At 41.5% G+C, this 24,043-nt stretch overlaps 3 protein-coding genes across 3 annotated transcripts; 1 reads left to right on the top strand and 2 right to left on the bottom strand.

Annotated features, from left to right (window-relative positions):
* The first annotated feature begins 13,604 nt into the window (after positions 1-13,604).
* LOC4324560 (uncharacterized) lies at positions 13,605-15,419 on the top strand. Its single transcript, XM_015788170.3, has 3 exons — positions 13,605-14,316; positions 14,922-14,992; positions 15,105-15,419. The coding sequence occupies exons 1-3, from the start codon at positions 13,976-13,978 to the stop codon at positions 15,110-15,112; spliced, it is 420 nt and encodes a 139-aa protein (XP_015643656.1). The 5' UTR covers positions 13,605-13,975; the 3' UTR covers positions 15,113-15,419.
* Positions 15,420-16,292: 873 nt separating this feature from the next.
* Positions 16,293-19,518, bottom strand: LOC4324561 (uncharacterized). Its single transcript, XM_015765692.3, has 3 exons — positions 19,040-19,518; positions 18,249-18,933; positions 16,293-17,674 (listed from the first exon to the last, which is right to left on the bottom strand). The coding sequence occupies exons 1-3, from the start codon at positions 19,060-19,062 to the stop codon at positions 17,393-17,395; spliced, it is 990 nt and encodes a 329-aa protein (XP_015621178.1). The 5' UTR covers positions 19,063-19,518; the 3' UTR covers positions 16,293-17,392.
* A 738-nt stretch (positions 19,519-20,256) lies between these two features.
* Positions 20,257-23,717, bottom strand: LOC4324562 (uncharacterized). The gene is made up of 3 exons (XM_015765694.3): positions 23,444-23,717; positions 20,836-21,067; positions 20,257-20,740 (listed from the first exon to the last, which is right to left on the bottom strand). The coding sequence occupies exons 1-3, from the start codon at positions 23,641-23,643 to the stop codon at positions 20,444-20,446; spliced, it is 729 nt and encodes a 242-aa protein (XP_015621180.1). The 5' UTR covers positions 23,644-23,717; the 3' UTR covers positions 20,257-20,443.
* Between the last annotated feature and the right edge of the window lie 326 nt (positions 23,718-24,043).

A 24,043-nucleotide genomic window follows, 5' to 3' on the forward strand; every position in this document is an offset into this window, starting at 1 on the left:
ACATCACTTCGTTGGATACGCTCATAACTTCACACACTCCAATGATAATTCCAAGTCCAAGTCCAGTTCGGCCTCCAGAGACAGCACTGACTTCAAACGGACCTAGCGCCTTCATGCCAACTCGATTTGGGTGATCTTGGACTTCGTGGAAAGCTTATCTCGCTACCTTTCAAATGCATCTGGTCTCATGTCCAAATTCATCTCGAGTCAACGGGAATCACCAAAACAAGACAGTGTTGTTGCTGAAACCGAACTTGGGCCTTGGGCCTTGTAATAGACTAGGCCCATCTCGGAAGTGTCACCCTCCACCTCCACGAATTAGCACTGAACCCTAGCTTTATTTTCCTCTATAAATAGCTTTGTACATCCTCAAAAACATTTGGGTTTTGTTTAGTTGAATTTTGCCAAGTGCCATTCACCTTGTCTCTAGTCCTCGCTCGATTAGTCGGCGACTATAGATTCAGAGCCCCCAATAGTTGGTGTGTTGATTTGCCGGGTCGATTAGATCTACCACTTCAATCGCAACTATTCATTTGTGCTTAATTCCCTATTCGCAATATTTAGATTGCATCTTATCTTGTTCTTGCAGTGTTCTCTCGTTTGCATTGCAGGGATCATCAACCGCGCGTCACGGTTGATACGACATCGTTTGTGGTGTAGCGATTGCACGGCGTCCTGAACTTGTTCTGGTTGGTAGCCACGTCGCAAACGTCGCACTCGATCAAAGCGAGAGTTATCCCCCTCACCAGAAGATCGGGCCACGAGAGAGAGCGTCATCAACTAAAATATCAAAAATCCAGAACTGTTTCAAATATATGCTTACAATTTAATATTCACCATAAATAATAAATTTTAAATAGTTAGATCATGGTGCACAGATTTCGTGATATTTAAGATGCAACACTTCGTTATTATCATGCCATATGGGCCTATATACACATATTTTTTTTAAACAACCAAGCAAATGAAAGTTTGAAGATGAATAGTATCTAGTGACAGTATTTGAAGATGAAGAGAGTACCACAGAACTTAATTTTGACTTACTTCTCAGCAGGCTTCTAAATATATATGGTTGATGGATTATAATATCATGTTTATTTCTTTCATTACTTTTGAAAACAAAAAGTTTACTAGCTCTGTTACTAATGGAGAATTTACGCGTGCAATCTATTCTAAAATTATTTTGAATTTATATTTCGGCATACTAACATTTTTCTAGTATACATATAATTAAGCTGCATTTTCTAGCATGTATATATAAGTTGCATTTATAATAATGTACAGAGGCAGTGTGTGTTATTGAAAATAAGTGTTGTAGTAAAATAAGGTCTTTGAAATGGTATGAGACACTAACATTCTAGCACTAATTTGCTAAATTTCTTCAGCACTATCTTCATATTGAAACACTGAGAGATACCATGGTACGTGCCCTTGTAAGTTTGGTTTTAATTTGCTGATGGATCCAACAAATATACCTGGCCTCCAAAATCTGCATTAGTCCGCTTTACACGTTAAGCGGTTCGATGTACTCCTACCCCACTTAAACTTTCATCATTGCTTTGTGTAAAGGGGTTAACCCGGAGGTGTTATGGTTGGAGCACACAGGCTTATAAACAAGCCATTGTTGGCGCCTTTTCCGACCAACATAGGACTCACCTAATAAATTGCGATGTTGACGGAGTCACCAACAACCTCGATCTAGAAAGCTCCAAATCAATATGGGTTTAGAAAACAGCTAAACCGGCTTGCTGGGCCTATTTAGAGATCAAATTAACCTCTAGACCAATTTAGATCGATATGAAGATAACCACCCGTCTCGTGAGCGAATCGAAAGTTTTATAGGACAAACCTATAAAGGGTATCACACTGTTGCAGCGAAGGCGAATGATTTACAGTGCAAATCGATAAAGATGGACAAACTAATGCTAGGTACACGATAAAGTAGAAAACATGGCTAAAAAATAAAGGTAAAAGAACTATTCGATAAGAGCTAAAGTCGGGGGTTAGAATCAAATCAACCATATATAGCTCTTATAAAGGAGAAGGTCTTCTTTCCAAGGGCCTTCTTCACATCCCATTAGGCTTAGGGATCAATTTGGACTAAAAAAATCTCGGACCCAAGCAAGAAAATTAATTGGACTTAGAGTTGGACTATGCCGGTCTGATCGGTCACATGCTGCCGGACAGACTAGCACTATGGCGATTGGCCAGATCGGCTTCACGTGGCAAGCTGAGTCCTTTTAAAATTTGGCCATATTTTTCTATTTTCACATTAGGTGCTAAATTTAAGTGTTAACCGCCATCACCTTACTAAACTTCCAAGGCGTTACTAAACCACTATCAGAACATCACTTCTGGGCATATCGGTCTAAACCCCACAAACACGACACCACTTTTACAGGCTTCAAACGGGCATGAGGTGTTACAATGAATTTCTCAGTTCCAACATTGCCCTAATCCAAGTAGTGCCCAAATGCAAATTGATCAACTTGAGAATCCAGCCGGCCGCCGGCCTCACACATGCATGTCCAATCCTACATCAACCCTCCCTTTTGTTCATCGTCATGAGACGATCTTTCCAACCGGCAAGAATCTAGGAATACGCACACACAAAACAGCTCATGTCATGGTCGGGGGCTCGCAGTCCAAATCAAACACACCCGGATCAATCGAATACTCCACTGTGAACTTTAAATTATGGAGCCAGTGTGGGGGCAAACGATTTATATGTGCAAATTGAGATTGATGATGCATATGGAAAAATTTAATGACAGAGATTGATAGAAAGAAGATATATAGTTATGTATATATATGGATGATCGATCCGACAGGAATGAGAAGCGGATGGAGCAGAATGAAAGATTTGATTCCCATGATCGATCACACACACGACGCAATGTATGGTGATGACATTTATGCCAACGCCCACTGCACATCACACACACACAGTGCAGCGAATTGATCGGATTAAACCCGGGAAATGCCTGCAGCTATAGCTAATGCTTGCTGTAGCCGCCCGGTGACACTGACAGAGATATATAGATGTGTCCATGCGTCCATCCATCGGCAGCAGCTGATCAATCGATCGATGTAGCTGGGCAACTAGGCTGGACTGAAAACGATATCGATCCCTCATGGCGGCGTTTGCCGATCGATCGAATAATGGCGAGAGCTGGCGGCTGAGCTTGCCTTTTTGTGTGCGTGTGTGTGTGTGAGCAGTGCTAGCCTAGCCACTCCCTCCGTTTAATATTATAAGTCGTTTTGCTCTAGTCAAACTCTTTTACGCTTGACTAAATTCATAGAAAAACATAGTAGCATTTTTAATATAGAATAAATTGCATTGGTGGTATATAAACTTGTTAGGTGGGTGCAATTTAGTACATGAACTTGTAAAATACTCGTTTTGATACACGAACACGAACTTATCTAATCCATGCGAACTAGGTCCAAAATGGCTTGGCAAGGTTAATTTTACCTAGCTGATGTTGATTAGGATGTGGCGTGCATGCGTATAGTGAGTATGCATAAAACATGCTATATTTATAAATTTGTTCTCTACTTTATCTTGAATTTCGTATGTTTCTCCTTATATTATTGCTCGGTTTTTTATATCTTTCTCTACAATCACTATATCTCACTCTATCTTTTTATTGAATAAGTGTACTCCCTCCATAAAAAAATAAATCTAGAATTAGATGTGACACATTCTAGTACAATGAACCTGGACCGAGGTATGTCCAGATTCGTAGTACTATGATGTGTCACATCTAATACTAGGTTAATTTTTTATACGACGGAGGGAGTATGTCTAAGTAGAAACCTTCTCATGCATATATATGTTTATATAGTATCCTAATCAGCACCTAAATAAACAAAATTAGTCATGTAATGTCCTTTTGACCTTAGTTCGCACGCACAAGATAAGTTCATATACCAAAACGAGCATTTTACAAGTTCATACACTAGATTCCACCCACCCGACAAGTTTGTATACCGCCGATGCAATTTACTCTTTAATATAAAACAGACATATAAATATATTCAATGAAACTAGTTTGGTGTTTAAAATATTGTTGTTTTTTTTAACTTAGTCAAATTTAATAAAGTTTTATTATGAAAAACATCAAAACGACTTATAATATGAAATGAAGGGAGTAGTTAGCTAGCTACGAGATTGTGTCTCAATTCATTCCCTCTATCTTAAGCTTAGCATGACCGTCATGTGATCGACAACTCAACGGCCCAAGTTCTCCGGACTTATATAGAGAACCTTACATTCATATTATATTAGCATATATATAATATCATCAGTGGTGGATTGAGAACCCGGCGACCCTAGACAGCCATCTATCCGAGCTCTCTGGCTTGCTATAGTAGAGCAAGCATGTGCATTGTTCCACTGGCATTTGATGATGTTGACGGTTATCTAGCTACCGTGTGCTCTGTCTATGTAGGAAAAATTCACAAGTCCGCACAATTATATCTGCACCTTACGATTAATCAATGAGGGTGGATGATATATATAGTACAATTTTAGTTAACCGGAGGTTTTGTTATAGACTATTATGATATTTTTATCTGATTATAGTGGCAAAGGATATGAATCCATAGTAACACAAACTTAGATATCGACCGATGAAGCACGTTCAAATGTGTGCATGCGTGTATCTTACATGTACACTAGCCAGCGGATTGTGTGGACATTGCAAGATGGAAGGGGCATCTAAACCACAATGGATGGATGGATGGCTGGGCTGGCCTTGGCCATGGACCTTGGCTGCATGATTGTGAGTAAAGAGAATATACAACCCCCACATAAAACCTTCCTTGCATACTCATTTTTGTACATATATGGCTTTTCTTTTGCATTACAACATTCTGACAGTACACCAGCACCTCCACATCCATCGATCCTCTTCGCCTTTTTTTGCATTACAGCTTCACATCCATCTCTCAAGGCCCTTTCTAACAAAGTGTGCAAATTAAAGGATAGGGAGTCATGCATGGGAATCACATAAAGTCACCGGTATAATTTGCGGGGCTCATTGTCCCAGGAGCATCAAATATTATACTATACCACATGTGTTTTACGACATCTCTGTCGCTGGGAGACTTGGCAACCTAGATGGGTTTGGTGGACAATATATGCTGCCAATCCCTAATAATTGACAAGGATTTTTGTCCTCTTGAGGATTGGAGGGAGATAAAAATAGATTATAATGTTACTACCTTCTGTCAAAGACATGTTTCCAACTTTTCAAAGTCAATATAAGTTGTTCAAATTACGTTTGCATTACTTTAGAACCAAGAATCTATAAACCCTACGTCACTACCGGTGTATAAGTAAACTTAGCACACAAGTGAACTGGCAGTTATTATTACTGCTGATTTTTTTTTACCAAAATACTGCTTGGAAGTCCCCCACAGTTTAAATTTATTAATTATATCTGCAAAGAATAGTTAAGTTATACTACAAGCTATGAATAAAAATTTTAGAACAGCTCTCTCGAAATATTAAGCCTATATAGAAAGAAGAACGAGATCCCTCTCGAAGAGATGATTACTGTTGATTCATTGAATATTTATATTCTACAGGCAGCAGTGGCAGACACAGCTTTAAAATATATAGATGGGGCGATATCTAGCAAGGCGCTAGCCCTAATTGGATGATGGCACATCGCACACAAGCCATAATCGCCAGCTTATGGCACTGGCACGGAGGCGCATCTCACGAACATCAAGCAAGTTAACAAAGATTAACAGTCGAACAAACGTCTGCGTCAGATAGGTGAGGCAATGAGCGTAGTCATGAAGATGAGATGGCAATGGAAGCCTCATATTGAGAATTAGGGATGAAAATGGTCGAACCCAAAAATTATTAATTTAGAAATGATTTACAAAACATTCATATTTTGAAAAGTCTATTTTACTCCCCAAGACTATTTCAGACTATTTCATTGGATCATTTAACTCCTTAAGTATTTTTTTTCTCATTTTACCCTTAAACTATTAATAATGGTTCACTTTACTGCTTAACAACATTTCTCATAAATAACACCATTATCAAAGTTTCAAAATATTTTCACAATTAGTGCTTCCAACCTATGTAAACAGTGATAAAAATTTCTTAATAAGATTTCAAGAGGTAGGTTATAATGGATATACCAATCCTACATAATTTCAGTGCAAATACGATTTGCATAGAGAGATTAAAGAAATTAAGAAATATTGTTACAGAGTAAGGTGATCCACCTTGAATAGTTTGGGAGTGTGAAATAAACCCCCCAAAAAAAGTATTTAGGGGGTTAAGTGCTCCGCCAAAATAGTTTTGGGGAGTAAAATAAACTTTTATATATATATTTACCAAATTAACTATTTAGTAGACTGTAATATAGTTCTAAAGAAAGAGAAAAAAAAATCAAATTTTATGTTTGGCCAAAATCAGAACGACAAAAATGGTACCACTTGTATAGAAATAATGCTCATTTATTTGGTCATGAATTTCCATAAATATTTGTATCCCTACTTTAGCTATATCTCATCTATTTTCACCATGTATGCACCCTCTTTAATATAAACATTGACACCTACATCAGTTTAAACTCAATTTAAAGTAGAGTAAATTAAACAAGTGATACCCTCCTCTATTTCGTTCTAGCTCCGGCCCTTTGTAGCTGGGCTAGTTGACCCACCCTACCCAGTGGGTGTGTCCACCCCTGACAGACAGTCGACTAGTTAGTACGTGTATATATTTCTCTATTCCAAAGGTATATCTGTTCTGTTTAACCAAAGTACTATCACTGTATTTATATTTGAAAGTGTTTTTCCTATGTCCATTATCTTATAAATGCGAGCAAACATATTGTATATAAATATTAACAACACAATATACACTAAGTAGTGATACTATCATGCCTTTCATAAATCAACAATGGAGACAGAGAAACATTGGGCTCTGTTGGGCGCTGAGGGTTGGGAACTCTTTCCCCGGCATACAAAATGGAACAATGTATTAGGGCATGATTAATTAAATATTAGCTAAAAACTTGGAAAATGGATAAATATGATATTTTAAATCAAATTTCCTATAGAAATTTTTTGAAAAAAATACATACCGTTTAGGGCTTATTCGTTTCAAAGGAATTGCAAAGGAAAAACATAGGAATAGAAATAGGTTTTAAACTACCATTCATTTCATATGAATGCAACATAGGAAAACTATAGGAAAGTTTTCTATTCCTTCATTTTTGAAGGAAAAGCATAGGAAAAAATAATCCACTCCAATCTAATGTTTGCATTTCTTTGGTTGGCTTGCTCAACAACATAGGAAAAATTCTTGTGTTTTTCAATCCATAGGTTTACACATGTATTTCCTATAGTATTCCTACGTTTTTCCTATTTCTACGTTTTAAAAATCTTGTGAACCGAACGAGCCCTTAACGGTTCAGAAAGCGTGCGCATGGAAAATGAGGGAGTAGAGTTGGGACTTGGGAATAGGAGTGTAGAATACACCCTAAGGCCTCTTTGGAATAGATGAATTTGCAGAAATTTTATGGGAACAAATCTAATTTATTTAAAATCCATATGTTCTAAAGGCAAGGAGCCCAAGTTTATAGCTGTTTAAGTTGGGAGCGTATCCTATACACACAGGCCCTCGCGTGTACACACCATGTACACCAACTAAAAATTATCACAAAAAATTCTAGGAAAATTCATACATGTACTTTCAATAGTATTACATCTACGTGCAAAGTCGCATCTTCAAATTCATTCTACATAGAGAATAACAAAAAAGATAAAATTCTGACAAAATTGCAACCTTAAAACTGTTAGATTTTTTGTTTTTTTTGTTACGGCTAAAATATAATGAATTTGATGTTAAGATTTTAACCCTAGGTGTAATACAATTGAAAGTATGTGTATGATTTTTTCTAGATTTTTTTGTGATATTTTTTAGTTGGTGTGCACGTGTGTACACGTGAGGGCCTGTGTGCATAGGATATGTTGCCGTTTAAATTACGTGATATATGGTGCTCTAAATACGACGAATAGAATAAGGCAATTTTCTAGCTATAGCCAAAAAGCATCTAATCATATCCTATAAAGGTGATATACCCTAATATAGTTAACAATTTTAAATATCCTGCCCAATTCAGGAGTTGATATAAAATACGATGTGACTAGTGTGGTGTACAAAAATATGATGCCCTATTATTAGTATCTTGCAAGATACTATAACGAAATTCACAAATCTATATAATCTAAAATTTCTAAATCAAAGATATGAAAATGCTTATCAGTATCCACAATACTTAAGTCATTCAAAATAAATATATTTCATCAAATTTCGTTTACCCCTATAAATATATCGGTTGAGAACTAGCATGAACTGCGTGCATATTTTCATGTCTGATATTTCTAGTACGGTGTGATTCGATCCCATGCTTTGATTTTTTTTTCTTTTAGTTACACGTGGATAAACTGCAGCTTAATAGTTTGCTTGTTTGCGACGCACGCATATGCGCTGTGTATATTTTTTTTAATTACATTACATGTGTAAACTGCGGGTTATTAGTTTGCTTGTTTGCGACGCACGCATGTGCCATGAAAAACACATGCATACATATGCCTAGCTAGCACATATATGCACGAGAAAGCTGAAAGCCCATACATATATATATAGGTAATAATTCAGTTTGGATATATGTTCATTTTTGGACGCATGGAAAACTTTTTTGTGCATATATATATATATGCATGCATGGTCGGTTATTCTTATTCTAGTTCCGTGTATAATTAAATTAACAAGGCAAGTCAGAGAATATATGAAAGTGTACCTAAAACTGTTGTTTGTACAATCAAAACTAGTTAAATATTAAAGAATGGAAAAGCTAGAGTTTCTAAGTTGACTGAGGCACTACAGACTTACAGATCATTATTTGTAGAGGGAGAGACACTGCTAGAAAAATTCTTTTCCCAGTCGGCCGAATCATATTTTCGCAGGCGGACAAGCCATCCGCCTGCACCTCAACGCCTGCGAAAATAGTTGATTTTCACAGGCGCGCAACAGGTCTGCCTGCGAAAATAGCTTCGAGAGCTAAAAAAAATGGGCAGCCACCGCCGTTTCCGACGGTAGCTTCCCGTTCCCAATCCAGTTCCCACCCATTCCCCATCCAATCCAATCAATTCATCCAGTTCATCCAAAAATCACCGAATCAATTCATCCACGGTTCATCCAAAATCACCGAATCAATTCTAGAAGAAAGCAAATAAAAACATTCAAGAAATCATGGCCGCCGCCTAGCCATCATCCGCCGCCGCTGCACGTCCGCGCCGCGCCGTCGTCCGCCGCGGCCCGCCGTCGTCCGCGCCACCGCCGCAAGGCCACGGCCCGCCGTCGTCAACGCGGATCTGGGAGGGAGGGGCGGCCGGGAGCCGCCGCCGCCCCACACAGCCACGGCCCGCCGTCGTCACTCCAGATCTGGGAGGAAGGGGCAGCCAGGAGCCGCTGCCGCACGGCCACGGCCCGCCGTTGTCACTCCAGATCTAGGAGGGAGGGGCGGCCAGGAGCCGCCGCCGCCACCGCACGGCCACGACCCGCCATCGTTCGCGCCGCCGCCGCACGGCCACGGCCCGCCGTCGTTACTCCAGTTCTGGGAGGGAGGGGCGGCCGGGAGCCGCCGCCGCCGCCTCAACTGCCCTCGCCGCCGTGGCCGTGCCGCCGCCTCGACCCTCCTCGCCGCCACCGCCCGCCGCCGTGCTGCCCCTGCCCCCTTCCGGCCAGATCTGGGAGGGAGGGGCCGGGAGCGCGCCGCCGCTGCCCTCCGCCGCCACCGCCCGCCGCCGCCGCCGGGAGAGGAGGAGAGGTGAGGGGAGGGGAGAGGCCGGCCGTTGAGGTGGGGAGAAGAGGAGAGGTGAGGGGGAGGGGATGAGAGAGCTGAGGGACTGAGGGGTTGAATGGATAAGCTTGCCGGCCGTGAGTGGTGAGGTGTGGAGACTTAGAAAAAATCTCCTCCTATGCCGAGTCTATTTATATTCAAGTTTTTTTTCGTAGGCGGACCACTTAAGTGGCGCCTACGAAAATGATGCGGCGCCTGCGAAAATCATTCGCAGGCGCCGCTTAAGTGGTCCGCCTGTGAAAATATTTTCGCAGGCGGACATCAAATTTCATCTCGATTTATATTTTTGTAGGCGGTCATTTGGCTCTAAGGGTCATGTCTGCCTGCGAAAATAAGACTCCCACGTTGGGAAAAATGATTTTTCTAGTAGTGAGACCTTCATGGCAATATATAGTTTTTTTTAAAGAAATTACAGCATAGGAGGCCCCGTTGTTAAATAGATTTTTATTAAAGAAAGAAAACAAGTACAGGAAAAAAGAAAAAAATTACAACAATCTAATTCAACTCAAAACTACATTCTTATCTCTCTCATTCAACCTAAACAACAAAAGGAGGAGATCAGCCTTAGGGAGTTATCTCCAAGAAGACAAACAAGGATGAGTATTTTCAAAAATAAACCCATTCCTTTGCTTCCAAATATTTCATGTCTCAAATAAGAATTTTTCCATAAAGTAATGGCCATGGTATCTATCTCTGGCTTCCACCACCATGCTATCTAGTGTCAAAGAGGTGTCCCAAACAATATCTAAGATATTCCAAAATCTCACTGAGAAAGGGCATTGGAAAAAAAAAAGATGATTAAGATTTCCAAAGATTGAGTTGAACAAAACACGCATTGGAGGTCACAGTTTGGAGGAGCACAATGTTTATGATCCAGCATATACTTTATATTTAATCTTTCCATGAGTAGTAACCAACCAAACACTTTGACCTGTCTTACTCTTCCGTAACCAAAGGAAATGCTGAGGTGGTTGCAAAACTCTAAAATTAAGAATGTAAAACTTCTGTGACCTGTACTTCAAATTACCCCAAATATATGCCCATGTATCATTTTCCTGTGACAAGCTTACCTCTTTAAGCAAAACTTTCAAAGACTACAAGTTAAGATAAGCTTCTTGAGATAGGGGCAAGTGAAAATTATCTTCCAACTAAATTGAAAGAAAATTGTGACTGGGATCTTTGCATTCAAAACAAAAGAAGACAGTCTTGGCATATGGATAGAAAGAGGAGGTCCATCATTCCAAAAAGAGCATGAAACTCCATCTCCTATTAAACATCTGGCAATGCCTCCAATGAAATCTATCAAATTGCAAACATCCTTCCACCGAAAAGACCCCTTGAGGGTGGATAAGTGAGGCACTCCGTTTCTATAATAAGAGGATCAAATAAGATTGACCCGGGGCAAATTCTTGCTATCATAGAACTTGTCTAGATACTTTAGAAGGAGGTTCTGGATTGTAAGATTGATAACCCCAAGAACCCCCTTTGTCTTAGGTTTGCAAACCTTGTCCCAAACAGCCAATGACTTCTTATTGGAATTGACATCATAACCTCTCTAAAGACGGTGTCTCCTTCCTCGATCAATATTGTCAATTATTGTTTTAGGCAACTTCAAAGTACACATATAGTAGGTTGGTAGGAATAGAAAACTGAATTAACCATAGTAAGTTTATTTCCATAAGATAGAAAAACTGAGGTAGCAGAGAGTCTTCTCTCAATTCTATCTACCGAGGAAGCAAAATATGGTAATATATAGTTCACTCTATCATGAAACATTTTGCTAGATATATATGGTAAATCCTCATGCATGAATCATTAGGATAATCTGCAATTGCAAGGGGGAATTTTACTTTGTCAACTGTTAACCAACAACGAAGTGTACTGTGATTCCTACCAGATTTCCTGACAATCGCCCGCAAGAAAGTTAATTCACTGCTTAGGTTTTAGAGACTTGTAATTTCCTGTGTCGGATAACCATAAAACATTTTTTTCTTTTTTCTCGCAAAAAAAATTTTTTTCATGTACTTTTTTACCTTGCAATTCAGCGTTTCCGCTTTTCATGGTCAAATGTCCCCGGTTACGAGAGTTAAAGGACTGTTGTCAGGAAAATTGAATGTACCAAGGAAAAATAGGACACGTATTGCTGAGGTGACTTCTTTTATATATGGTGTGCATCACTCGCCAATATAATAGATGTGGAAAGGCAAGTTAAATCTCAATGTTGATTTGAATGGGATGAGTATTGGCCAATACAAATATTTATTACTGTTGGATATATAAGCACATATTAATTTAGTTTATTCTATAAATAAATCATAACATTAAACATATAGCTTAGAAGAATCATCTCATACTATCTACCTTACTTTCTAGAGTTTTTCATAGAGATAACTAAAAAAAGAGGTAAAAAGACTAAATTTTCCTTCATTAATTGTCCTGATTGGTCGGTATGGTGAAGAAGAAGGGTATTTTTGACATTTCATCACTACAAATATCTCTTCTTACTCTAGAAGTAGCTGTATTTTAAAATAAAATTTAAACACTACAAGTAGCTATATTTTAGGACGCGGAGGAAGTACTTAGATAGTATTTGATCAAGCAACCCTCCACTTTTGAAAGGAATTGGAACCATTATTCAGTTCCTAAATTCAGACAAAGCACCATCACCATAGCTGATGGGCAAGATGCCTAGACTATTCATTCATGTGTCCATGCATGTCTATTTTTCCCAACCCCTCCCCCATCCCAACTTCCTGCTCTAGCCATCATTAATGGCGCATAATTCCTACTCGTTTTTTTCATGGTGGTAGCTAGAGCAAAAGAGAGGATGGAATAGGTTAGAACATTGATTGATTGATCTCATGACCTAGCAGGGGTGGAGCAATGCTACAAGTCACCTACACCTTGCCCGTACTTGCGCTGAAGCCATCGTGGTGGGGTTTATTCATGAACTCTGGTCCAATCAATAAAGTAGAAAACCTGGTGTTAAGTAAAAACATGGGCACGACTTGATCGATCCATTAGTTGTGTGTAACATTTGTCAATATATTTTTAGTTCAAAGTGAAATGTGTACTCCAAACTATATACCTAAAGCGAACATTTATGATCAAATACTAAGGTCTTAATTAGAGATTTTATCCACCATTATTTCCATGGATCTCAAGAGTTTTGCTAAATTTATGGCTAAATATATAGTTTTCAACATTGCTATCCCCTTTTCTAAAATTTAAGATGTTTTAGTTTTTGCTGTAAGTCAGTTTTTTTAAGTTTGACTCCAAAACAACCGCATCTTACATTTTGAAACAGAGGAAGTATAACTTGATTAATTTATTTATAGTTTTGTGAAAGTTTGCGCCGTTTTACTAAATTTACTCCATGTCAACAACCACAAATTCTATCCCTCACATGAATATATAAACACAGCCATGCATGCATGCACATAACCAAAGATAATCAAAGCTGGAAAGGCAAAGGCCTGACCTTGTAGGCTCCTATTCATTTTCAATAATTCATTTATTCACACTTGTTAATTGGCAGAGAATTCACAAGTCCCATCAATCCTGGAGATTCCCCAGTTATGGGAGAGCTAGCTAGCTCAGCCCAAAAGGGAGCATATGTAGCCTATAGCCAGCAGGCAGCTAGACAAGACATGCATGCATGCACGCACAATATTACTACCAACAACAACATAACATGCAGCTAGCAGAGATGGACGAATGGATGCTTCTTCCCCCGGTGCGCGGCTTTACTTGGGCCCCAACTCAACTGGCCTAGCTCATCACCTAAGCTCCAGTGCATCACCAAACCCTATATAAAAGCCCGCGCCACCTCCCCTTCCAAACCCAAGCCTCCATCCATCCATCCATTCATCAGAGCTCAAGCTCAAGCAAGCAAGCTTGCTAGCTAGCTGCTGAGCAGCATTCCAGTCTGCTCCAGCTAGCTCAGCTCTCTCTGCTCTGCTCTTTGCTCGATAACGACCATCATCTTCTTCTTCTTCTTCTTCTTCTTCTTCTTCTTCTTCTTGTACATTCTATTTGCTCGATAGATAGATAGATAGATAGATAGGTAGATAGAGATGGAGACGAAGGCGGCGGCGATGGCGATGAGGAAGCCGGGGGACTGGAGCTGCAGGTCGTGCCAGTACGTGAACTTCTGCAAGAGGGAGGCGTGCCAGCGGTGCGGGGAGGCGAAGCTCGGGGTGGAGCGGACGGACTACGCCGCCATGGGCGGCGGGTGGGAGGTGAAGCCCGGCGACTGGTGCTGCCGCTGCTGCGCCGTCAACAACTACGCCAGCCGCGGCAGCTGCTTCAAGTGCGGCGCCGCCAAGAACGACTCCGCCGCCGCCGTCGCCCAGGGCTGGGGCTTCTCCGTCGCCTCCCAGGCCGGCTGGAAGAACGGCGACTGGATCTGCCCCAGGTAATTTCATACTTCATTAGTTGTTCCTAGCTCGTTCAAGTCTAAGTCTTGTCCTAACGAAACAAAATACGTCTTATATTTCTTTTTTATTTTAAGAGGCGGAGGTGGCTGCTTGGGAATGCAGCATGCTCTGCCTCTGGCTAATCACATTAGCTGATTAATTTAATTAGATTGCACGGAGATGCATGCATAAGTGTGCAAATTGTTCTTTTGCCACGATCGAGCATGTCTCTGTGAAAATAGTATTAGTTGTTTTTTTGAACATTAATAGTATTAGTTATATGTGTTTAAAAAGGAAACGCTAAACTAAAGCATGCATGTGTCTAGTCCAAAGATTCTATGCCCAACAGAATCCGGAGCTGCATGCCAACTGGAATATTACCTCTTGACGTGTCAGTTCTGCATTCCTTGTTTTAGTTACTACCACTGCTGATCAAGATGTTTAATTACGACACCTCAAGCTTTGTTTAAAAAAAACTGATCGACCAGCATTGATAATAGTTCTGAATGTGAATGTTATCATCTGTTCTGAAGAAGTATATATATATATATATATATGGAATGTTAGTGCTGATGCATATTTACATGTTTTGGTGATTTTGCAGAATGGAATGCAACGTGCAGAACTACGCTAACAGAACCGAGTGCTTCCGGTGCAATTTCCCCAGATACTACGGTAAGCTACCCACATGATGGCACATTTGCAATTTGACAGTGACAAACTGCTGCTAAATATATGATCTCATCTGATTCAGTTTTCTCTTCTCTTCTTTCTCTACTCTTTTCAGTTGATTGATCTGACATATATGATATATGCCTTGCACTGAGAAGAAATGAAAGGGAAATAAAATTTACGAGATCGAAGATCGACGGACAAGATTGATCGGCCACCGGTCATGCCCTTCAGGGTTTTCTTTTTTCTATTTTTTTTTAGAATAACCCTCGATAACCTGAGGGTTTTTTTTCATTTGTAAGAGCGGTAACGGTACTAAAAAAACACAAAAACGGCACAAAATTGTGGCTGATGACTGATCAGTCTTCCTCTTTTTTTTCCCAATAAAAGGCAGATAATTAAGAAAGCAAAAATGCGAGTTGGCCTGTGATTTGCCCCGTCTTTCACTCTCTTAGTTACACTTAACTCTAAGTCTACTTTGCGAGAAAGAAGAATTAGAATGCTTGATGAACAAATGTAGTATGTGGATGGAGCATGACATGGATTATTCCTAATCGTTTGACTGTAACTGCAATCCCGGTGGCGTACAAATTTGGCAGAAATCTATCCATAAACAGATGCCTTCTCCCTTTCCTGCTAATTGTTCATCGCATATGCAAAGCCGAATTAGTGCTTCGCCATTATTATATATTTATTATATTTATCATGTACAGGGAACAAAGAGGCGACAGCGAATTATCGCAGCCACAAGCGAATGTTTTCTCAATCAGATTGCTGCTCGATCGATGTGACCACCTCTTGTTCATCTCTCTCTCTCTCTCTCTCTCTCTCTCTCTCTCAACTGATTGATACTAGAAGCATAGCTTTGCTTTCAATTGGAATTCACAAATCTATAGAGGGAGAGATGAACAAGAAGAATTGTGTGTGTGTGGAGGTATAGTTGGATAAGATTCCAGGGAACAATCATGGCGCTGCTTTACTTGTAAAAGCAAGGTGATCGAGATGCAGAGCATTATTACCACTTTGGGCATCATCATCATCATCATCAATTCATCAAGCAACAAAACCTCAACACTCAAAATGGCAGCAGAGCAGCCGCACACAGGCAATCCACATTCCACACACACACACAAACACATTGCAAAGGCTTTCTGTAGCTCTAGCATTACACTATCTTCAGATGCTTCCTCAAATCATTTCAGACTGAATGGAAGATAGCACTATTCTTTCTCCTGATCTCCTCTTCCCCTTTTGTGAAGAGGAGAAAAGAAAAGTGTGTGATCGGTCATGAAGCATCAGAACATCTGAATATGTATGTAGTATTGTTATTATTTCTTATGATAATGGAATAAATATCCCGACCGCGACGACCGAAGAACTTAAAAAACAAAGCCATATCTGAATATGTATACAAATATATCACAGCACAATAGCATGATGCTGGAGTTGTTTATTTCTCCAGCACAGGGTCTGATATGATCAATCTTGGGTTAAGCATTGGTGCCTTTGCTTACCCTGAAGAACAGAGAGAGGAAGGCCCAATTGGTGTTGCATTGTCCCCTGTGCTTCCTTTCTTTTTGTCCCTGGTTCCTGCATGGGAGAAAGGGTAGCCACTTGTTTGGTGAAGGCCCCTGCAGACAGCCTGAATCATTGCTCACTCATTGTGCACACCTTTTGCAATCCCACCTGTGCACAGAACATTCAAGCCCCTCCCCCTCCTCCTCCACACCAATCACCAGATTCTCTTGGAATACCAGTGAACAGGCCCACTCAGATTGGCTTTCCCAAGTCAAAATGGAAGCATCATCTCTGTTACAACTTCTGAAAAAAAAAACACACTGATAACTTTCTGATAACTGTGTTACCATACAGGCTCTGAAGTCTGAACACGCCTTGTAGAAGTGTTTGGAAGAGCATGAGGCTGCATTCTTTCTGATGGGGATATATTTTTGACAAGAGGGAGATGTTACTGAATAACTGTGATCTCAGATGTCAAGGCAGTTGCTACTTATCTGAAAAAGAAAGGTGCTCCTTCTGCGCAGTTAAGATTCGACGATGTCTTCATTTGTTCTATCTACAGGCTGATCCACAGAAACATCCACATCATCTATTTGATTTCTAGATTCTTGTTTGAAGTTTTCCCTGGTGTGGCCAGGCCACAAACACATCTGACAAAATCTGAACTCGCAGATGGACTCGGCATCTTTCTTGACTTAGCAGCAAGGCATAATGCATACCCAGATCACACTGCATAATACACTGTACTATTAATGATATTGACTTGTGATGAATAGTGAATTCTTCTCTGATCCTAAAATTTACATGTGTGCTCGCTGGAGATAAAAAATGAAAACATCTACTACTTGCAAACTGTACAAGGAACCAGCATCACTTTGAAGGATATCATGGTCTCAGGCTATCTGTTCTTGCACACATGATGGTCTCTCTAACCAAAGCATCCATTGGGTCTATGCATTTCTTGAGCAGTGGGTCATCATCAGGTAATATACCAACAAAGTCATCAGATGCAAGGATTATTGTATTGACAGCCCTCACGAACATAACCTGTAGTGATATTCGCAACAGATTTCTTGCACCTTCCATGTCCCCTCTCCTAAAAGCGCCGATGGCTGGTAATACCGTGTGCTCCAATGAAGCTTTATCTGGAAGCAGCACCTCAAAACCCTGTGAAAATGGAATTTAAGAACAAAACAACATAACCATATGCTGCCAATTGGATGGGATGGGTGTACAGTATTGAAGGAAAATGTCAACTAGAATGTCTAAAGGGATATCAATAATATGACAAATTGGAAATGGACAAGTTATCATGGGATTGGCAAATCGGGAATGGGCAGACTACAATCGGCATAAGATCTGTGGTTGTCAATCTTTTTGTAAACTGGCCTGTCATGTAAAAGAAAGTATACCAGTGCAAAGCAAACTGGGAAAAGAAAATCTGATCATTCGTTACTGATATAGGACATGAGTTGCCTAACAGGTGGAACATATATGAAGTGCTTTGGTTGTCATATAGATGTTTCCAAATGAAGGCCTGAAATATTGATTGCTAAAATTTTGCAAACTGAGCAAGGTAGGAAACAAGCATTTTGTCTACATCTTACTATTTCATTTGCAATAAAGCTACTTATTTGTAAACATTAAATTTAAATTAAATATATAGTAGTTTGTTTAAGAAAAAGAAATAAATATGTTGTTGCAAAAACGATGATTGATGACCAAATAAAAGATGTCTTACCTGGCTCTCCAGCTTATTTAGATAACACTTTGCATTCAATGTATTGTCTGTACATAGAATTCCGACACAAACATTACTTCCATATTCAACAGGTTTTAAGTTTGCCGATTTGAGTTCCTTTACAACACAATCACCAATATGGAGGGAAGGTACAGAGCATCCTTGTGAAATTTCATCATGGTAGGCATGTAAGGTATTACATGGCATGGCAATGCAGCATACTCCAGATTTCTCCAAGAGGAGCCTCCTCAGCCTTAACTTCCCAAGAGCAGTGTTACAGTCGGAAGGGCGCTGTGAATTTTGAGATGACATGAGCTCCTTCTTAAGAAGTGGATCATTACACACGAGAAAGGGAGGTGCCTCTTCTCCATCACGAGTACTCCAATGCACAAGCTTCTGTAAGAATCTGAGAGAGGAAGAGGCAGATATTCCCATTACTCCAATTGTACCTGATAGATGAGTAGTTGCACTATATTGTCCAGTTCTTGAAGCAGAAGAACTCGCATCCAAAATCTTCGGTTCAGAGGGATCGACGACACTGTTGGTCTTCAAAACATTTGGAGATAGTCTTTCACTATAGGCAAAGCATGAATACTGGGATCTACATGAGGCAAATCTTCTACTTGTACCACTCACACAATCAAATGGCAAGGATAAGGAACAAGGAGGTGAAATGGTTGCAGCCCTGCAAACATTTTTGAGTCATTTTGCCATAGCTCTCGAAGTCTGAATACACTAAACACCAGTAAATGCTAAAATTAATTTCAAGAAGTAACAGAAGAACAACTGACCTCTGTATAGACATCTGAACCATGGAACTGAAGTCTGAACAGCAGTCTGTAGGAAGGCTTGGGAAGAATGTGAACTGCAAAAGCAGGGCTTCTTGACAAATTAGGCTAGCAGAGGCTAATGTAGTCTAGGTGGAAGGATAGTTTTAGATCTTAAGCAACCACTTATACTAGTAAAAACAAGAACCAAATAGGCTCATGTATAACCTTGACAGGCTAACCATAGCAATCATTATGACAGCAGGAGGAAGTAACATAGAGAGAAGGGATCTCAATTATTGAAGAGGAGCCTATGCCTGTTTTTATCTCTTGCCAAGAGAGAAATCTGACAAGAAGAGCATTCTAGAAGACTATGATAGCTGACTTGAGAAACCACCTAACATTTCGACCGAATCAGCTTATCTCTTCAGCCCCTTCTACATGACAAATCCAGTAGCTCCGTGGCATTGTTTGCTTCTTCAGACTTGTTAATCAGCTTCAGGCTGCAGTCGGGTAGATAAAAGAGTTCAGGTCTGGTTTCACCAGAAGGGCAAGCAGCAGAGTGTACAAAAATACAGACAGGTTAAAAGGACAATGCTCACATGGGGTTTGGGTGGGGCTCAGCCTGTCTCCTTTCCTCTGATCTCATCATCAACCAGACATCAACAGAGAGCAAGAGATAGGAGACGAGCCACTTGCACATGCAGCCTTGATTCTTGCCCTTCTTTACACAATACAAGTATACAAATGCTAGGACAGCAGTACTGCCGCTAATGATGTATCACTTCATGATAGAGCAAATTCTGACAGATACATGTGTCCTGTCCTCTTCAACTCCATTTTGTTCGATTCATCAGCTAACAGTTCAGAAAGTACTTCTTGTGTAGAATTCCAAATGCAGAATAAAATAGAAGGACACATCGTCCATTGGGCCAGTGTGAGAATATAGGTGAAAACAAAGTTACTGGGAAACTTAAATAGTTAAACTAAAATGGTAATCATAAATTCTTGATTTATCAGAGGATTAAAGCAAGATTGTACTGACAAAGAAAATGAATATTGAACAAGTTATACTGTGGGAAAACTTCCCATGTATCTGAGAACTTCAGAGCTATAGGTTATAGCAAGTAATAGATGGAATTTACAAAAAGATAAAATATCATCCTTCAAGAGGAAGGGTGACATGATGCCAGTAGTCTTAACAGTGTAAACAGCATATACATAAATAAATACGAGGGAAATTAAAGTGAATATGCTTGCAATAAAAGTTATAGATATAAGTCTTTGATACAAAGGTGAAAACTGAAGGTTACAGTATTCAAAGTGGTACACAAGAACCACAGTAGTGTTATCCTTTGGGCCAGTCTTCAACAATAAATTTGTGGAAATGAACTACAAGGATGAAGGGGCAAATAGACAATGAAGTGTCTACTTCAGTTTCGACTTGGCAGAACTTTGCAGAGGCTTAGTGATTGAAACAGACTGACTATTTCTTACTGTCTTCTTTACATTGTAAGTTATTGACAAGAATGCACAAATCAGTGCAATTAAAATGGTCGGATAAACATGAACTGATTGTGTTGGATCACTGTTCACCGGTTTCCCAAAGAGCGCTTCTTTCACTAGACCCCAGATAACCAAAAGGGTACCAAACAAGGTCATCCTCCCAGGGTTTATGACACCAACAAGTGCTCCAGCAGCACAGAAGTAGCTTCCAGCAAGAATCTGGTTGAGAAGTGAGAAAGAGAGTAAAGTGTAACAATTGTCACAATTATCTGCTTAAGAAAGTTGGCCAGTTATTAAAAAAAAAAAAAGAGTACCTCTAGACGCTGGAGATCAATTACTGCTGAAGCGGTCTTGGCTTCTGTCAAATTGTAAATATCAAACAGGTCATTCCACCTAGGAAATGTCATGCTCTTAGTAAGGTTGCTTGCTATAGCCCCAGGGAAGAGAAGGGCTTTCACAACAGATGGTGGGAATATCTCATTTGAGACCAACTGCGAAGATGTAACTTGAATGGGCGTTGTGCATGTGCCTGCTCTACAAGGGACCCTGAAATGGCAGAAGAAGGTAAGCAGAATCTACTTAGTATATTTATCGTCCTACTCAGAAAAGTACTTCCAAGTATTTTAGTTTCCAAAATCGACCTTATCAATCATGACAACCTTAAGCAATAAACTAAAATGTAATTTGGTAAAATAAGCAAGCATGGTTACAGAAGCAAAGTAACATACAATTTCCTAGAATCCATGCTCAGGAGGAAAAGGCGAGTCCAGATAAAAGCACTAGCACGTGTACAGGTATGGGAAAATCTTGATATGAAATTATAGGACTCTTATGAAACAATGTAATATATGAAAAGATAGGAGAGAATTCCCTCTACGTAGATCCAGTCCAAAACTGAACCACATTGAGCAGTCAGGAATGGCAACAAAAAAGTAGCCCATCAATCTAGCAATAGCAGGGAAGAAGTTGAACTACCACATTAATCTGTTACTACCATACACACCTATGCACTAAAATCAAACCTACTGGCAAGTAGTGATATGCATACAGGATCCATTTTGAGGCAACCATAGTTGAGAGCGCTACATGGTTTGCTCATATTGGTAAATTTATGACAGAAACCGTAGCAAGAAACTATTCGATTCAGGACAAAAAAGAACAAGCCGATCCAGGGTTTAAGGGGAACCAAGATATGGTCTCATCAAGTCACAACCTGACTCTTACCGAGTTCTATCAGAATATAGACACAATTTCCCACGTCAGTACAAAACTAGATTAATTTGAAGGCAAAATTTGCTACAGGATTCCCCGCAAAAAAAAAAATTGCTACAGGACACTCAAAAAATGTGTAATTGGCTGAGAGACACCGTAAAAACGTGACACGGCTGATGGACACTACAAAAATTGTGTAATTAGCTATAGGACACCGGAGACAATATTTTATAATTTATGGGTCAAAAGCGGTGAGAAATTTTTTGAAATGGCGAAATTGCCCCTGGCGCCATCTTCCTCCCATGGCTCGCCCATCCACGACAGGTTCCCAAGAGTGCCTCCGCTGGCGGAGTCGTCGTCCTCATCATCGCGGCGCTGGCGCCTGCGCGACCTCGTCGGCGTCGGCGTCGGCGGCTGGTCAACAACTGCTGTTGCGCAACAGAAGCAGGCAAGCAGCAGAGCGTTTTGAAGAAGCCAGCGACGAAGAAGGCCGTGGTCACCGAGATGGACATGGCCACCGTGCCCGTGCGTAAGCTCTTCTACAGCAAGGGTGCCAGCAACCGTTCAAGTCGCCGGCCTCGCGCGCGGCCACCTCCTGCCCGTGCTCCGCGCCGCCACGGCCGCCGCCGTCGCGCGCGGACACCTCCTGCCACGCGCTCCGCGCCGCCGCGGCCGCGGCCGTCGCGGGCCTCGCGCGCGGCCGCCTCTTCGGCGCGCTCCGCGCCGCCGCGGCGGCCGCCGTCGCAGGCCTCGCGTGCGGCCACCATCGTCGTCGCAGGCCTCGCGCACAGCCGCCTCCTGCCCGTGCTCCGCGCCGCCACGGCCGCCGCCGTCGCAGGCCTCACGCGCGGCCGCCGCCATCGCCAGCCTCGCGCGCGGCCGCCTCCTGCCTCGCCATCGCAGGCCTCGCGCGCGGCCGCCGCCGTCGCCGGCCTCGCGCGCAGCCGCCTCCTCTACGCGCTCCACGCCGCCGCGGCCTCCTCCTGCCTCGCCGTCGACAACCTTGCGCGGCGGCTGCTCCCAGCTAATTTTGTGATTTCAGGTGGAGGAAGATGGCGCCAAGGGCAATCTCGCCATTTCGAAAAATTGCTCACCTCTTTTGACCAAAAATTATAAAATATTGTCTCTGGTGTCCTATAGCTAATTACACAAATTTTTTTTGTAGTGTCCATTAGCCGTGTCACGTTTTTGCGGTGTCTCTCAGCCAATTACACATTTTTTGAGTGTCCTGTGGCAAATTTTGCCTAATTTGAACTCGCCTTCTACCAAATTTTGCAACCTGAATCATGCTTTTCGGCCCGAGGACTGAAACCCTGCACATCGAGAAACTATGGCTGCTTTTAACCGCTTGAAACTATGGAGGCTTTAACAGCTTCTTGTCCAACAAGGGTAACTGACGAGATGTGAGTACACCGCCTACCTTTCCCCATCAACACAACATTTAGGGCAGTAGGCTTTGCATGGAATCGAGGAATTCGATGGAATTCTACCACAATTATGCCTATCTAAGGCCCGTACCCTGCATCCCCTACACGAATGTGTGCTGCGTCCCAGCCGTTCTTGATCTGGTAATCACGCCCCAAGTCGCCAAGCAGCACCAGCGTCCACGAGATTAATCAGGCGTTCTTGAGTTAGCTAAGATTCAGCGCACGATCGACACGGAAACAGAGGTAAATCAGAGGGGATTGGGGGAGGGGAGAAGGGGGCGACCTGAAGAGCGGGATCTGGAGGATGATGAGGAGGAAGAAGGCGCGGGAGGCGTAGAACGATATCCGGCGGCTCGTCCACCGGCCCCCGCCCACCGGCCGCCGCTGCACCTGGACCGCCGGCGCCGGGGCCGGCGCAGGAGACGGCTTGGAGGTGCTCGCCCTCGCCTCCGCCGCCCTCTCTTTCCTCGACGACGGCGCCATGGCTGGCTTGGCTAGGGCGCGAGATGCTTTGCTTTGCTGTAGCGGCGCAGGAGTCTCTGCTTTCTAAATTCGTCGTCTTGCTGAGCTAAGCACTACGGAGTATAGATTTTTTTCTTTTTGACTTAAGTGAAATTAAAAGGATTAATGATAAATAAACCTATCCTTCCACCTCATATACTCGCGAGTCGCGACCTCAACTTTTCTATTGACAAATAAGAAATTTGTTCCAGCTAGGACGTTGGGTTTATTACGGTGCCGTTACAGCCTGTTTGTTACAGTTCCAACTGCTAGATTTAGCTTTAAGAGTTAGGTCTGGAGTGGAGTTGTGAAGCTGTCTAAATCCAGCTTCATAACTCTAGTTTATTTTGTGATAGAGCTCCACTCAGCTCCGCTCCCATTT

This window comes from Oryza sativa, chromosome 1 (assembly GCF_034140825.1).
Source record: "Oryza sativa Japonica Group chromosome 1, ASM3414082v1".
NCBI lineage: Eukaryota > Viridiplantae > Streptophyta > Magnoliopsida > Poales > Poaceae > Oryza > Oryza sativa.

Bases quoted from the DNA above. Each gene is read 5' to 3' on its own strand.
- LOC4324560 (XM_015788170.3), top strand. From the start codon at position 13,976: ATGGAGACGAAGGCGGCGGCGATGGCGATGAGGAAGCCGGGGGACTGG. The intron at 14,317-14,921 runs GTAATTTCATAC...GTGATTTTGCAG, and splicing joins GGCGACTGGATCTGCCCCAG to AATGGAATGCAACGTGCAGA.
- LOC4324561 (XM_015765692.3), bottom strand. From the start codon at position 19,062: ATGGTTCAGATGTCTATACAGAG. The intron at 18,934-19,039 runs GTCAGTTGTTCT...AAATGTTTGCAG, and splicing joins GTTCAGATGTCTATACAGAG to GGCTGCAACCATTTCACCTC. The intron at 17,675-18,248 runs GTAAGACATCTT...CCATTTTCACAG, and splicing joins TAAATAAGCTGGAGAGCCAG to GGTTTTGAGGTGCTGCTTCC.
- LOC4324562 (XM_015765694.3), bottom strand. From the start codon at position 23,643: ATGGCGCCGTCGTCGAGGAAAGAGAGGGCGGCGGAGGCGAGGGCGAGC. The intron at 21,068-23,443 runs GTCGCCCCCTTC...CTGCCATTTCAG, and splicing joins CTCCAGATCCCGCTCTTCAG to GGTCCCTTGTAGAGCAGGCA. The intron at 20,741-20,835 runs GTACTCTTTTTT...CTTCTCAACCAG, and splicing joins TTGATCTCCAGCGTCTAGAG to ATTCTTGCTGGAAGCTACTT.